Source organism: Chiloscyllium plagiosum, chromosome 13, assembly GCF_004010195.1.
Source record: "Chiloscyllium plagiosum isolate BGI_BamShark_2017 chromosome 13, ASM401019v2, whole genome shotgun sequence".
In the NCBI taxonomy this organism is placed as follows: Eukaryota; Metazoa; Chordata; class Chondrichthyes; order Orectolobiformes; family Hemiscylliidae; genus Chiloscyllium; species Chiloscyllium plagiosum.
In genome coordinates, this window is record NC_057722.1 from 74,383,243 (window position 1) to 74,395,977 (window position 12,735).

The window sequence follows — 12,735 nt, forward strand, 5'->3', positions numbered from 1 at the left end:
ACACACACACACACACAGTCTTTGAAGTGTATGGTTTTAACCTAAAACCACAGATGCTGGAGAATCAGAGTCGAGAATGTGAGTGTGTGGCACTGAAAAGGCACAGCAGGTCAAGCAGTATCGGAGAAGCAGGAGAATTGACGTTTCGGGCATAAGCCCTTCATCAGGAATGTCTTAATCCCAATAGCCATAGTGAAGTGCTTCCTTAAATTCTTGGAGACTGGATGTTCATTTCTGATCAATATTATCCTGGGGATTTATACATACAGTATAGAGAGAGAGATAGAGAGGAATATATAGATGGAGCTAAGCCCAAGGATAATCTTGCATCCTTAGTTTCATGTCTCTTACTCCGCTAAAGGGGAGGTTCTTGAAACACACGCACGTGCATTCACCTGAATTCTTTGTCTCCATGTTTGAGAATTGCTGACAATGTTTTCATATCCAACATGTGAAACCAAATCACAATGGTACAAATCACACAAGAGATTCAGGTCTTCTCATGCAATCTAAGGAGGGGATAACTTGTCTCAATCATATAATCCCTACAATGTGGGGAGAGGCTATTCAGCCCATGGAGCATGCACTCACACTCTGAGCATGCCCACTGCAGTCCAACACCAGCACCTCCACATCATAAATAAGGTGATGATTTCAAGCAAATTGCAGGGTCGTGGGAAGGATATAACTAAGTGAACTTCAGATATTTCTGCCATGAAAATATAGTAATAATCACAACGAATAGGCACCCAGTGACTGAAATCCAACAGAGAACTGTGAACAATGGCAGGAAGCTTGAGGAAAGTTCATCTAAAATGAAATTTTACAAAACAGTTAAGTTTTCAAGGGGCTTCAGCAACAATAGCATCTGCTGGCATTTACACACAAACCTTCGAAGATAAATTGAGGAGTCGTCTTTGGTTTACAAAAAGAATATCAAATTCTTGACTTTAATGAATGCAAAATAAAAGAGTATAAACACCAGGAGCTATATCAAAACTTCAGGAAATAGTTAGAATTCAGCTGAAAGATTATGTTCGATTCTGGCTGTGACAGTTTGTAAAGAGCTGCTAAGGTCTTAGAAAGAGTACAGAGGAACTTTATTGGGATAAAACAAAGGAATGAGGGTCTTCGGTGAATGAACAGATCAGAGAAGCTGTTCTCTTTACAACACAGAAGGTCATGGGGAGGTTCAACAATGATTTGGTCTGAGAAACAGCCTCCAAAAGCTCATCTGGGTACCAAGACTACGCAGGATAATGGGCTCAAGCACCAGAGACAACCTGAGGCCACGGTTTCTTTTTAACCAGTGAACTGCCGTGACCATAAGAAATAAGAACAGGAGTAGACCATTCATCCACTTTCCTGCACTTGCCCCACAACCCTTGATCCCAATACCGATCAAGAATCTATCTCAGCTTTGAATATAGAAAGGCCCTGCCCCCACAGCTCTCTGTGGCATCACCCGCAATGCACTTCCTGATGTAGACTCAACAACTGCGAAAAGGGAATGGAATAGTTACGTGAATGAAAAGTATTCACAGGGCAATGAACTGTGAGGAAGGGAATGGAACTAATTTGATAGCTTTACTGACAAGATAGCACAGCAATGATGGATTTACTGGCACTGCGTTATTTTATAGTGTAGTGATAAAGTTAGTTACATCAATGTCACAGTAAGAAAATCAGCAGTGTGTGTGTATATTTCTCAAACTAAGCCAGTTGCCTGTCTTGGTAAAAGATTAAGATGTTTTAATGTCGCTATCATTGAAATGAAGATTTCACAGCCAGCCTCAAAAGCACAAATACCAGACACTAAGCACCAATAAAATTTGGCTCTGGTTACCTGTCAGCTTAATTCCCATTCCATTCCTTAAATCAGCTCACAGTCTGGATCTTCCACCAATTTGTCTTCACCCAGTCCTCCCCTTAAGGATGGATGCCCAACCAAGCCACAATGAGGAATACAACAGCAAGAGGTCTTTGCAAGGTTTATCTCCTACTAGTGGCAGCAGTTACTTCCTGAAGAGGTTCTTACTGGCAAAGAAAAAATTAAGTCAATCAAGCTCTTCCAGACCTCTTGCCTGATCTTTATCCAAGAGTTTTTGTGTAAACATAGAGCTCTCCCCACACCTCATAAATTAGGATAATTACATTCCAATTTTGCCTGCGCATTCTCTACTCACTCTAACCCACAAAGAGGACATGGTGTTCCATTTGGGCTTTTCAAATGAGACTTCTCAAGCTGGTTTGATTTCTTATGCGACTGTTTGACAGAGTGCTATTTACGCCTAACCCAATAGATCAGTCACACAACTCACAAACAGCTGGCAAACGGAGAGTATCGAGCAAACACTAGTTTTACATGCTCTTAAGTTGACTCTCTCCTGAAGTGAGGCTAATTCCCCACATGATCCCTTGAATTATATGCCTAGTATAGACACAGTGGCTCAGTGGGGTTAGCACACTGCTGCCTCACAGCTCCTGGCACCCTGGTTCAATGTCACCCTCGGGTGGATGTGTGGAGTTTGCACATTCTCAGTGGGTTTCATCCGGGTGCTCTGGTTTCCTCCCACGGTCTAAAGATGTGCAGGTTAGTGGATTAGCCATGGGAGATTGCCCTATAGTTTCGGGGGGGGGGGGGGGAGGAAGAGGGTGGGGGGGGTGACGTGCAGGCTAGGTGGAAAAGCCATGGGAATTTTAAGGTTACAGGGATTGCTGCCATTTGAATCTCACCAATCAAGCTATTAAGAAGGTGACACTGATCACAGAGGAGAACTGGATGTGTGATAAGTCTAATTTAATTGCATTTCTCCTGTCAGTTCAATTCCATTCCACTCCAAGTAATCGAATACTTGACAATCTCTCGTCATTGACACCACTGGACATTCATAGAGTCACACAGCCTGGAAACAAACCCTTCGGTCCAACTCGTCCAAGCCGACCAGATATCCTAAATGAATCTAGTCCCATTTCCCAGCATTTGGTCCATTTCCCTCTGAAGCCTTCCGACTCATATACCCATCCAGATGCCTTTTAAATGTTATAATTGTACCAGCCTCCACCACTTCCTCTGGCAGCACCCTCCACATGAAAGGGTTGCCCCCTTAGGTCCCTTATAAACCTCTTACCTTAAACCTATGCCCTCCACCTTTGGACTCACTGGGAAAAAAACCTCTGCTATTCACCCTATCGATGCCCCTCGTGATTTTATAAATAATGCTAAACTCCAAATGCAAAAATATTAAACCAAAACAAAAATAAGATTAATACTTTGATGCACTTCTTAGGCAAGAACAGACTGGGATAAAGTCATCCCAATTTGCTGTGCCCAATTTGGTGGCAGAGGCACTGGGACTAGAGGAGCCACAGATAGAGAAGGATCTGTCCACTGGAGAATTCTTCACTTCAGATGTTTACCATGTGAATAAATAACTAAAAAAAAAATTGTTACTGATTATTTAAGTGTAGCAAAATACAGCAGAATACCATCAGAGCATCTAAACCAAAAGCGATACCTTGGTAAGCTCTTTTTAGAAATCAGAGTTATCTGTTGTACAATTTACATTTAAGCCTTTAAGAATTGGTGTTAAATTACTTTAGCTGAAAATGTGTTGCTGGAAAAGCGCAGCAGGTCAGGCAGCATCCAAGGAACAGGAGAACCGACGTTTCGGGCATAAGCCCTTCTTCAGGATTCCTGAAGAAGGGCTTATGCCCGAAACGTCGATTCTCCTGTTCCTTGGATGCTGCCTGACCTGCTGCGCTTTTCCAGAAACACATTTTCAGCTCTGATCTCCAGCATCTGCAGTCCTCACTTTCTCCTCGTTAAATTACTTTAACCCAGTTCATCACAATAACATTAACTCTTGCTCATTTCCCCTCTTGACTTCCAGGATTTAGAATCAAGAAAATGAATAGAACACATGACACAACTTCAAATCATACCTTCTGCTCAAGAGACAGCAAGATTGCAGAAGTGGTTTACCCAATACTCTATTCGATCATTTTCATTATCAGCTTCACATTAAACAGCCTGGCAATCTGGATATTCTTCAAGATTAAGAAAACGCGGAGTTTTGATTTCTACCTTAAAAACTTGGCAATGTCTGACTTGTTAATGACTCTCACGTATCCATTTAAAATACTCAGCAAGTCAGACCTTGCACCCTGGCAACTAACCTGGTTTGTGTGCCGCTATTCAGAGGTGATTTTCTATCTGAGCATGTACGCCAGTATACTGTTCCTCAGTCTGATCAGTCTGGACAGATGCCTGAAAATTGTGAATCCATTCAGGAAGTCCAAAATGCATGACATCAACCGCGCAAGGATGTTTTCAGCTGGAGTGTGGCTACTTGTCCTGGTCTTGGGGGTTCCAAACAGCATTCTCACCAACAAAAAGGCCACCGCAGAAAACGTGAAGCACTGCAACTCGCTTAAGAGTCCTTTCGGGAAGCACTGGCACGAGGCAGCGGTCTACATTTGCACAGGGATATTCTTCATTGGCTTCCTCATCCTAGTTGTTTGTTACATCTTCATCATGAAGGAAATCCTTAAGTCAAAGAAAACATTCAGCACTGCCACCAACAAAAACTACAAGATGAACCAAAACATAGCCTGGGTTGTTGCAGTTTTTTTCATCTGTTTTGTGCCTTATCACCTTTGGAGACTGTCATTCACCGTTGGTCAGATGCATGGAAACTTCAGCTGCTCAGTAGAAAGTGTCTGGTTTCACGGGAGAGAGTTCACGCTATTCCTGGCTGCTTGCAATGGATCCCTCGACCCCATCATTTACTTTTTCATGTCCAAGTCTTTCAAAGAGTTGCTACTCCAAAAGATTCACATTAAAACAGAAATTCCAGACATACGACTGCGTGGCGGTTATAAGAGAGCTAACGGTCACGTCAGCTATGACAGCACAGTGTAAGACAACGGCACAAATAAGCCTTTACCAGCAGCGAGTGAGCAGACCACCCTGCTATTCAGTGAAGCCAATGCTCTTTGCAATTCTGCACCTCCATTATTTGACCAATGCAGAGTTTAGACAAGCAGAGAAACATATGAATTCCGATGAGGAGCTGGCCATTCAGCCCCTCCAGCCTGCCCTGCCATTTGATAAAAGCATGACCTCAATCTACTTTCCTGTCTACCTCCTATTACCTGCTCTGCACATGTTCTCTGGCCCAAGATGGCTGTTATGAAAATTGTGCTTTACAAGAGAAAGATGCCATATTTTGTGGCAACCAAGTTTGCATGCCATGTGAACCGTGCAGCAGTTGCAAGTGGAGGAGGGCCTTGGTGGAGGGGGACCGGATGGGTCTGTCGGAGAGGAAGAAGCGGAGGGCCTGGAGGCTGTCCACCAAAACATCAACTTCTCCACCTCCTGGTGCTGTCTGGCTTGCTGTGTTCTTTCAGCCTCCTGCCTGTCTACTCTAGTGTGGAATGTGCAGGCACATACCTGTGTTGCATCCATAGGTGCACCATTAAACACATTTCCTGAGATCAGTGCTGCAAGGGCAGATTGGCTGCGGTGTTAGCCATTGATAATATAATATGAAGACTAGGACAAATGGATGTAAATCCAAAGGGAAATGGGCAGGACTGTGAGGAAACAGGTGAGTAATTCCAGTTGACAAGGTATTTCAAAGAACTGGTAGTACAAGCATCATGTACTGAATGGCCACCTTTTGCTCTGTATGAATCTATAAAAGTGCTGAAACTTTCCTCTTGAAATGTAGTAAATGCTACAGTTGATACTATCCTGTGCTACAGCATCGTGCTGCCAATAAAATAAACAGCACAAGAGGTCAACAATCCCACCTTCACAGATGATAAAACTGGAATTCAATAAAAAAAGAAATCTGGAATTAAGAGTCTAATGATGATATTAAAGCCATTATCAATAGTCAGGAAAAGCCTGTCTGGTTCACTAACGCCCTTTAGGGAAGGAAAATGTCATCCTTACCTGATCTGATATACATGTGACTCTAGACCCATACACCAATGTCGTTGACTCTGAACTGCCCTCTGTGCGATAAGGAACAGGCAATAACTGCTGGTCTAGCCACCCACACCTTCTGAAGAGACAAAAAGATTTCCTAATATTTTCAGACCTCCTCCCTGCCTTAACTTACTTATAGTTGAAAAATGTGGTGCTGGAAAAACACAGCAGGCCAGGTAGCATCCAAGGAGCAGGAGAATCAACGTTTCGGGCATAAGCCCTTCTTCAGGAACCTTAACTTACTTATAGCCAAAACAGTCGCCCCAGGTGTTTGTACTGGATGATCTCAACTCACTCATGGACGGTATTTTCTACCATCTGTAGACTTGATTATCCAAAGACCTTAAATTTTCTCATCCATTCAAATTCCTATTCACTTCATCCCTGAGTTCACTGGCAGACATGAGCAATATTTGATTTTAAAATTCTCATTTTGGTTTTCAAATCCCGCCATGACATGGTTCTTTCGTGTCTCTGATCTCTTCCAGCCTAGCACTTCTCCAAGATAACCGGTATTTTCTAAATTTGGACACTGAAACATCCTGGATACTAGATGCTCTAGCACCGATTTGTTTTTGATTTTATTGTCACGTGCATTTTACAATAAGAATACAGTAAAATACAGTGAAAAGCTTCTATCTGGCACCTCAAAAATGTGCTATTTTGAATAATTTAACAATAAGGAAAACAAAGAAAAAGAGAGATAGCTTGAAGAGAATGTATCAGTTTGCTGGTACAGAGTTTGTTTGAAACAGAGAAGGCAGCCTCATGCCAAGCTAGCCCTTTGTATGTTTTATGGACACCTTTTCAGCACAACAGAGGACAAGCAGCTAAGAGAGCTTCCTCATTGTCTTCCATCTCCACCGAACTGTAATTATCCCTCCTCATGTCCAGTAGACAGAGTTTTTAAAGAAAGAACATCACCACACAGCTGTGAAGTACCTCACCAGTGAAAGAAGAGAGCAGATTGAAAGTATTAAAATTCTGAACTCAGCCTGGAGCCAACTGAGTCACCAAAACTACAGATTGCGTAATGAAATAAAACAAAGAAATTGCAGCTACTGGAGATCTCAAACAAAAGCAGCAAGTGTTGGAGAAACCTGATAGATCTGGCAGCATCTGCTGAAGGAAAAGCAGAGTTAATGTTCAGAGACCTTTCATCAGAGTGGAAATAGCAGGAAAAGGATGATATTTATAATGTTGACAAGTGGGTGTGATTGGTAGGGGAAGGAGTGAGTCAAATAGATGGAGTCAGCACCCACAGAGAAAAAAAAAAGAGAGAGAAAAAGAGGAGAAAATGAGAAGCAGTAAGCTGACAGAGAGATAAATGCTGAATGGATGCCAATGGGAAGTGTGAACAGTTGAAAATGGGTTGGCCAAATCTAACAGAACCTAGGGGTGTGGGGTGAGTAATGAACATGGAAGGAGGTGGTGTTGACATTTTGAAGTTGTTAAATTCAATTATGAGTCCTAAGGACTTTAAGTTATCAAGGCAGGTGGAAAGATCTGCAACAGCAGCAGTAAATCACAGCTTCCCTTGGAAGGGGTCTTGGACAGGTGGACAGTGGGGAGAGAGGAGGTACACTCACCTTCTGTGATTGCAAGACAAGGGACCATGGGAGTGTGGGAGATGTTTGGGAATGCAGGAGGAGTGGATTCAGATGTCCCAGAGAGAAAAGTCATTGTAGAATGTGACAAGGGAGGGGAGGGGAATAGGTGTATGGTGACGGCATCCTCCTAGAGGTAGCAAAAATGGCAGCTCATGATCCTTTGGATGCAAAGGCTGGTGGCAAGTGACAACCAGGGAAATCCTACTAGCATTTGGGAAGGGAATGGGGAGGGAGATGGGTTAGACATGGCGAAGGGCCCTGTTGATCACAGATTGCACGTACACTTTTTTTTAAAATTAAAAAAAGTCCCTAATTTGGCCAATCTATCCTACCCCACATTATAATGGGTATTTGTGTGTGCACATGTGTGTATTTAGATGGGTTTAAGTAAACAAAGCTTACTTTTTTTATGATTAAGCTCAAATATTCTGTTGTATTGATATTTTATTACCACATCAGGTAAACACTCAAGCACTCCCTGAAGTGGAAAAAGTGTAATCTTTTCAAACAAGGAAGAAATGGTGCAGTCAAACGAGGAGCAGGCAACGAGTAGAGCCAACTGGCCACTCTGCGCTCCATTGCAACATTGCTATACAAGCTGGGGTAGTTCTAGCTCAACTGGATCTACTCGTAAGAGTGACACAGTCCTTACATCCCTGCTATGTTCTCAAAGTCTTGTTCTCTAATATATTATGTCATTCATTAAAATAATCACTCCACTAAATTGTGGCAAATTCACGGGAAACAAGTTTATACTACTGCCCGTAAATGAAATGGTTTCTGAAACCTTAGTCAATGTTCTGAAAAGAACATAAAATAATTTCACAAGAGCAGGACAATTGCAGAACTGTTTCAAAATGGTGCTTTGAATGGAACATGTGGCAACATTATTCAGAATGACCATACAGGGAAATTTTACATTGACAAAGTGTTAATTTCCCCAGGAAACAAGCAGTTAACAAATCAAATTACTACTGAAGAGGGTAGTCATTTGTAATGCGAAACTTGTAATTTGGGCATTTGAAGATTTTTCAAAGCCCCTCTGACCCAGGGAGAAGGGATCTATCACACAATCTAAATAAGACAGTGTATTTCAACTATAAAGATTTCTTATTAAATTTATCAAGCTAGGGCTGGAGGCAGGGCAGTTAATACCAAAGTCATTTATAGTTAAGAACTTGAGTATTGCTGAACAGAGACACGATTTGTCAAAAGCTTTTCATCTCGCTCTCAACAGGACATTTCACAAGATTCCCAATTCAGAGGGATTTCCAACATTTATACTGTATGAGAGGAGTCTGAGCAGTATAAATGTTAGTTTTCTCCTTGAATTGGCTTTATTTCAAAATGTCTTTGAGTGCAAGACAAAAAAAACTTTTAAAAAGCAACAAGGACCCAGATTCGATTTCACCCGAAGGCAACTGTCTGTGTGGAGTTTGCACATTCTCCCAGTGTCTGCGTGGGTTTCCTCCAGGTGCTCCAGTTTCCTCCCACAGTCCAAAGGTGCGCAGGTCAGGTGGATTGGTCATGCTCAAATTGCCCATAGTGTTCAGGAATGTGTAGGTTATGGGGTATTAATCAGGGGAAATGTAGAGTAATTGGGTAGGGGAATGGGTCTGGGTGGGATACTCTTCGGAGGGTCAGTGTGGACATGTTGGGCCAAAGGGCCTGGAGGGATTCTACGATTCTATGAAAATATGTCTTTTTTTCCAGCAATACTTCTATCCTTTTATTTGCCAGAGTACTGTTCCCCAGCTAACAGATATTTTCAAATGCTTTGTATTGTTATGGACGAAGTCAGACCCCTTCAAAATATTTTAAGAATGTAGGCCAGACCCTAACTTTTTCTTATTTCAATGGCAAATGAAAAGTGTATGTTCCAGATGCAATGTGACTGGTCAAACTACTCGATGTTAATTACCAGATTTATCCTAGGCTACTCTGGGAAGCAAGAAAAGAGGTTGCTAAGCCGCTGGCGAGGATATTTGCCTCCTCACTCTCCACAGACATCATACCAGAGGATTGGAAGGAGGCGAATGTTGTTCCTCTTTTCAAGAAAGGTAATAGAGAAATCCCTGGCAATTACAGACCAGTCAGTCTTGGCCATCGTGGGCCAAAGGGCCTGTTCAGTGCTGTACTTTTCTATTTCTATGTTCTAAAACAAATTTATTTAATCACTGTAGTTGAAATACAACCAAAGAAAGAGAAATTTAGAATAACTAAACTCTATTAGAAACTTAAAGTAATATAGATATGGTAACTGTTGCCAATTAACTGTTCCAATATAGTAACATCCTATAAACACAGCCCTTGGCAAAAAAAAAAGGAAAATTCAGACACAGATTCTCACATGCAGTTCTCCAAACCAGGAGGAATCATCAAAAGAAGATTCAGAGAGAATAGCAGCCAAGAGACATTCACTGAAACTTCCAACTCTGTTCAGACCCCTGGACTTTCTGATGCTACTCAGAAATCCTGGTCTGAGAGCTGGCCACAGGCTGTAAAAATAAGACAAGGCCTCCCAAGCTGTTTACTTAAGTGCTCTTAACGAGTATCTCAGCCTTACAACTTCTCAAAAATAAAACAAAATAACTTCTTAAAGTGACGGCGTTGTCACCGTATAAGCTGCAACACTGCACAATCCACTTTTGGTATCACCCTGGTTCCAATGCTTCAAAGATTAAAAAAAACTTAGGAAATTCAAGGGCTCTTTAATGATGTTGATTGCCTTTCTGAGACATTGAGAAGAGTAGATGGAGTCAGTGGATAGAAGGTTGGCTTGCATGATGGTCTGGGCTGTGTTGAGCACTATTACCTAGTGTCAATTTCCTGCTTTCCTCCCCTCCTCCCCCTTCCCCACACCCCACATTCCCCCCCCCCCCCCCTCCAATACCCATGTCAATCCAAACCCCACCCCCCACCCCCTCCCAATCTCCACACTCGTCCCATTTATCTCACTATCCCCTTGGCTCACAGCCTCATTCCTGATGAAGGGCTTTTGCCCGAAACATCAATTATCCTGCTCCTCGAATGCTGCCTGGCCCGCTGTGCTTTTTCCAGCACTACACACTGTACTCTGATCTCCAGCATCTGCAGCCCTCACTTTCTCCAGAATGCAGCCAAAGGACTCCACTGAAACAAAGTGTATTTCAAAGTTTAATGAATCATAGAATGCTTACAGTGAGAAGCAGGTCATTCAGCCCATTGGGTCCATAGTGACCCTCCAAAAAAAGCATTCTCCCCCACCCAATCCCTCATAACCCTGCATTTCCCAAGGCTTACCCACCTCACCTGTCCCTGGACACGGCAGGCAATTTAACACAGCCAATCCATCTAACCTGAATATCTTTGGACTGTGGGAGAAACCCAGAGCATCTGGATGACTCCGGAGCAAACCCACACAGACACTGGGAGAATGTGCAAACTCCATACAGACAGTTGCCAGAGGCTGGAATCGAACCTGGGTCCCTGATACTGTGAGGCAGCAGTGCTAACTGCTAAGCCACCATGTCATCCATATATGGAAGCTTATATCAGAAATGCTATTGTTTTGATACTATATTTAACACCATAAATAAATAATTGAAATTACTAAGAAAGAGTGCATTTGCTTTTTTAAAAAATTCTGATTAGAAGTTTCTAGCCAAAATCACAACTTGAAATGTTTATTCTTGTAACTATAGACAGCACAGACATCACATGTGTATATTGAGTCATAGAACAGTACAGTATGGAAACAGACCCTTCGTCCCAACTTGTCCATGCCGACCAGATATCCTAAATTAATCTAGTCCCATTTGCCAGCACTTGGCCCACATCCCTCGAAACCCTTCCTATTCATATACCTATCCAGATGCCTTTTAAATGTTGTAATTGCACCAGCCTCCACTATGTCCTCTGGCAGCTCATTCCATACACACACCACCCTTAGGTCCCTTTTAAATCTTTCCCCTCCCACCTTAAACCTACCCTAGTTTTGGACTCGCCCTACCCCTTCCCTCCCTGGAGGAAAAGACCTTGCCTATTCCCCCTCATGATTTTATAAACCGCTAAGTTCACTCCTCAGCCACCAATGTACCAAGAAAAATAGCCCGAGCCTATTCAGACTCTCTCTATAGCTCAAACCCTCCAAACCTGGAAACATCCTTGTAAATATTTTCTGAAGCCATGCAAGTTTCACAACATCTTTCCTACAGCAGGGAGATCAGAATTGCATGCTTATGGTACATTCAGCCAGAACTGTCTGACTTGGATACACACCCATTAATTCAACAGTAGTTAAGGTATAGCCCAATGATAAGGAATGGGCTGTGGCAAAGAACTCAGAAAAATAACTGCCCTTCAAAAATGAATTAACTTCAACAAATTATATAATATAGTCGATTAACAATATTAAAACTTTGTTGCTCCATATTTCTCAATGGCCATCAAGATGAAACTGATATCTGCTGTTTAATGTTTTCTGTTGGGGAAATCATGAACCAAAATTACAAAATTACCCAACATCCTTGAAATGAAGGAATTATCAACAAGGTTTCAATTTTCTTTTGTCTAATGCTATAACACAAATCAGAACCAATGCAAGTTAAATATAGCATATGATTTTGGAAATAAAAAGTAGAATTCACTTTGAACAATCCCATGCAACAAAGCGAGATCCCACACAATGAAAATACCTGCATGTATTCCCCCGACATTGCATTTTACTTTCCCATTCAAGCAATTTCTCCATAGAGTCACACTTAGTCATAGCCTTTTAGGGGGTCAATTAGCATAGTTAGTTTGCAATGCAGAGTGAACCCAACATCTCAGGTTCAATTCCCACACTGGCTGAGGTCTTCATGAAGGTCACATCTTTTCAACCTCACCCATCACGTTTAGTGTTGTGACCCTCAGGTTAAACTCACTACCTCTATGGGAGAGCAGCTCTCATAGACTGCAACTTCCCATGCAAAAGCAGCCCTATGATCCTCTGGCCGATGGTGACTCTACCTCATTATTGATTTTCGGCGGGATGTTACTCATGCCCCCCTACACATTAACAGTGCAGAGGTGGGACGAGTGGAGAATGTCACGCTCCTGGGAGTGGTCATCCACAACAAGCTTTCTTGGACTCTTCATGTGGAT

At 42.3% G+C, this 12,735-nt stretch overlaps 2 protein-coding genes across 11 annotated transcripts in view; one reads left to right on the top strand and one right to left on the bottom strand.

Moving 5' to 3' along the window:
• The window catches only part of LOC122556193 (G-protein coupled receptor 87-like), a 10,482-nt gene extending 5,086 nt beyond the window's left edge, over positions 1-5,396 (top strand). For all 3 annotated transcript variants that reach the window (XM_043702733.1, XM_043702734.1, XM_043702732.1), the window contains one exon: positions 3,894-5,396. In XM_043702733.1, coding sequence (XP_043558668.1) covers positions 3,911-4,924 — 1,014 coding nt within the window. In that variant the 5' untranslated portion in view covers positions 3,894-3,910 and the 3' untranslated portion in view covers positions 4,925-5,396. The remainder of the gene's footprint in view (positions 1-3,893) is intronic.
• Positions 1-12,735, bottom strand: part of LOC122556191 (mediator of RNA polymerase II transcription subunit 12-like protein) — a 609,874-nt gene that overhangs the window by 278,666 nt on the left and 318,473 nt on the right. The window lies entirely within an intron of this gene.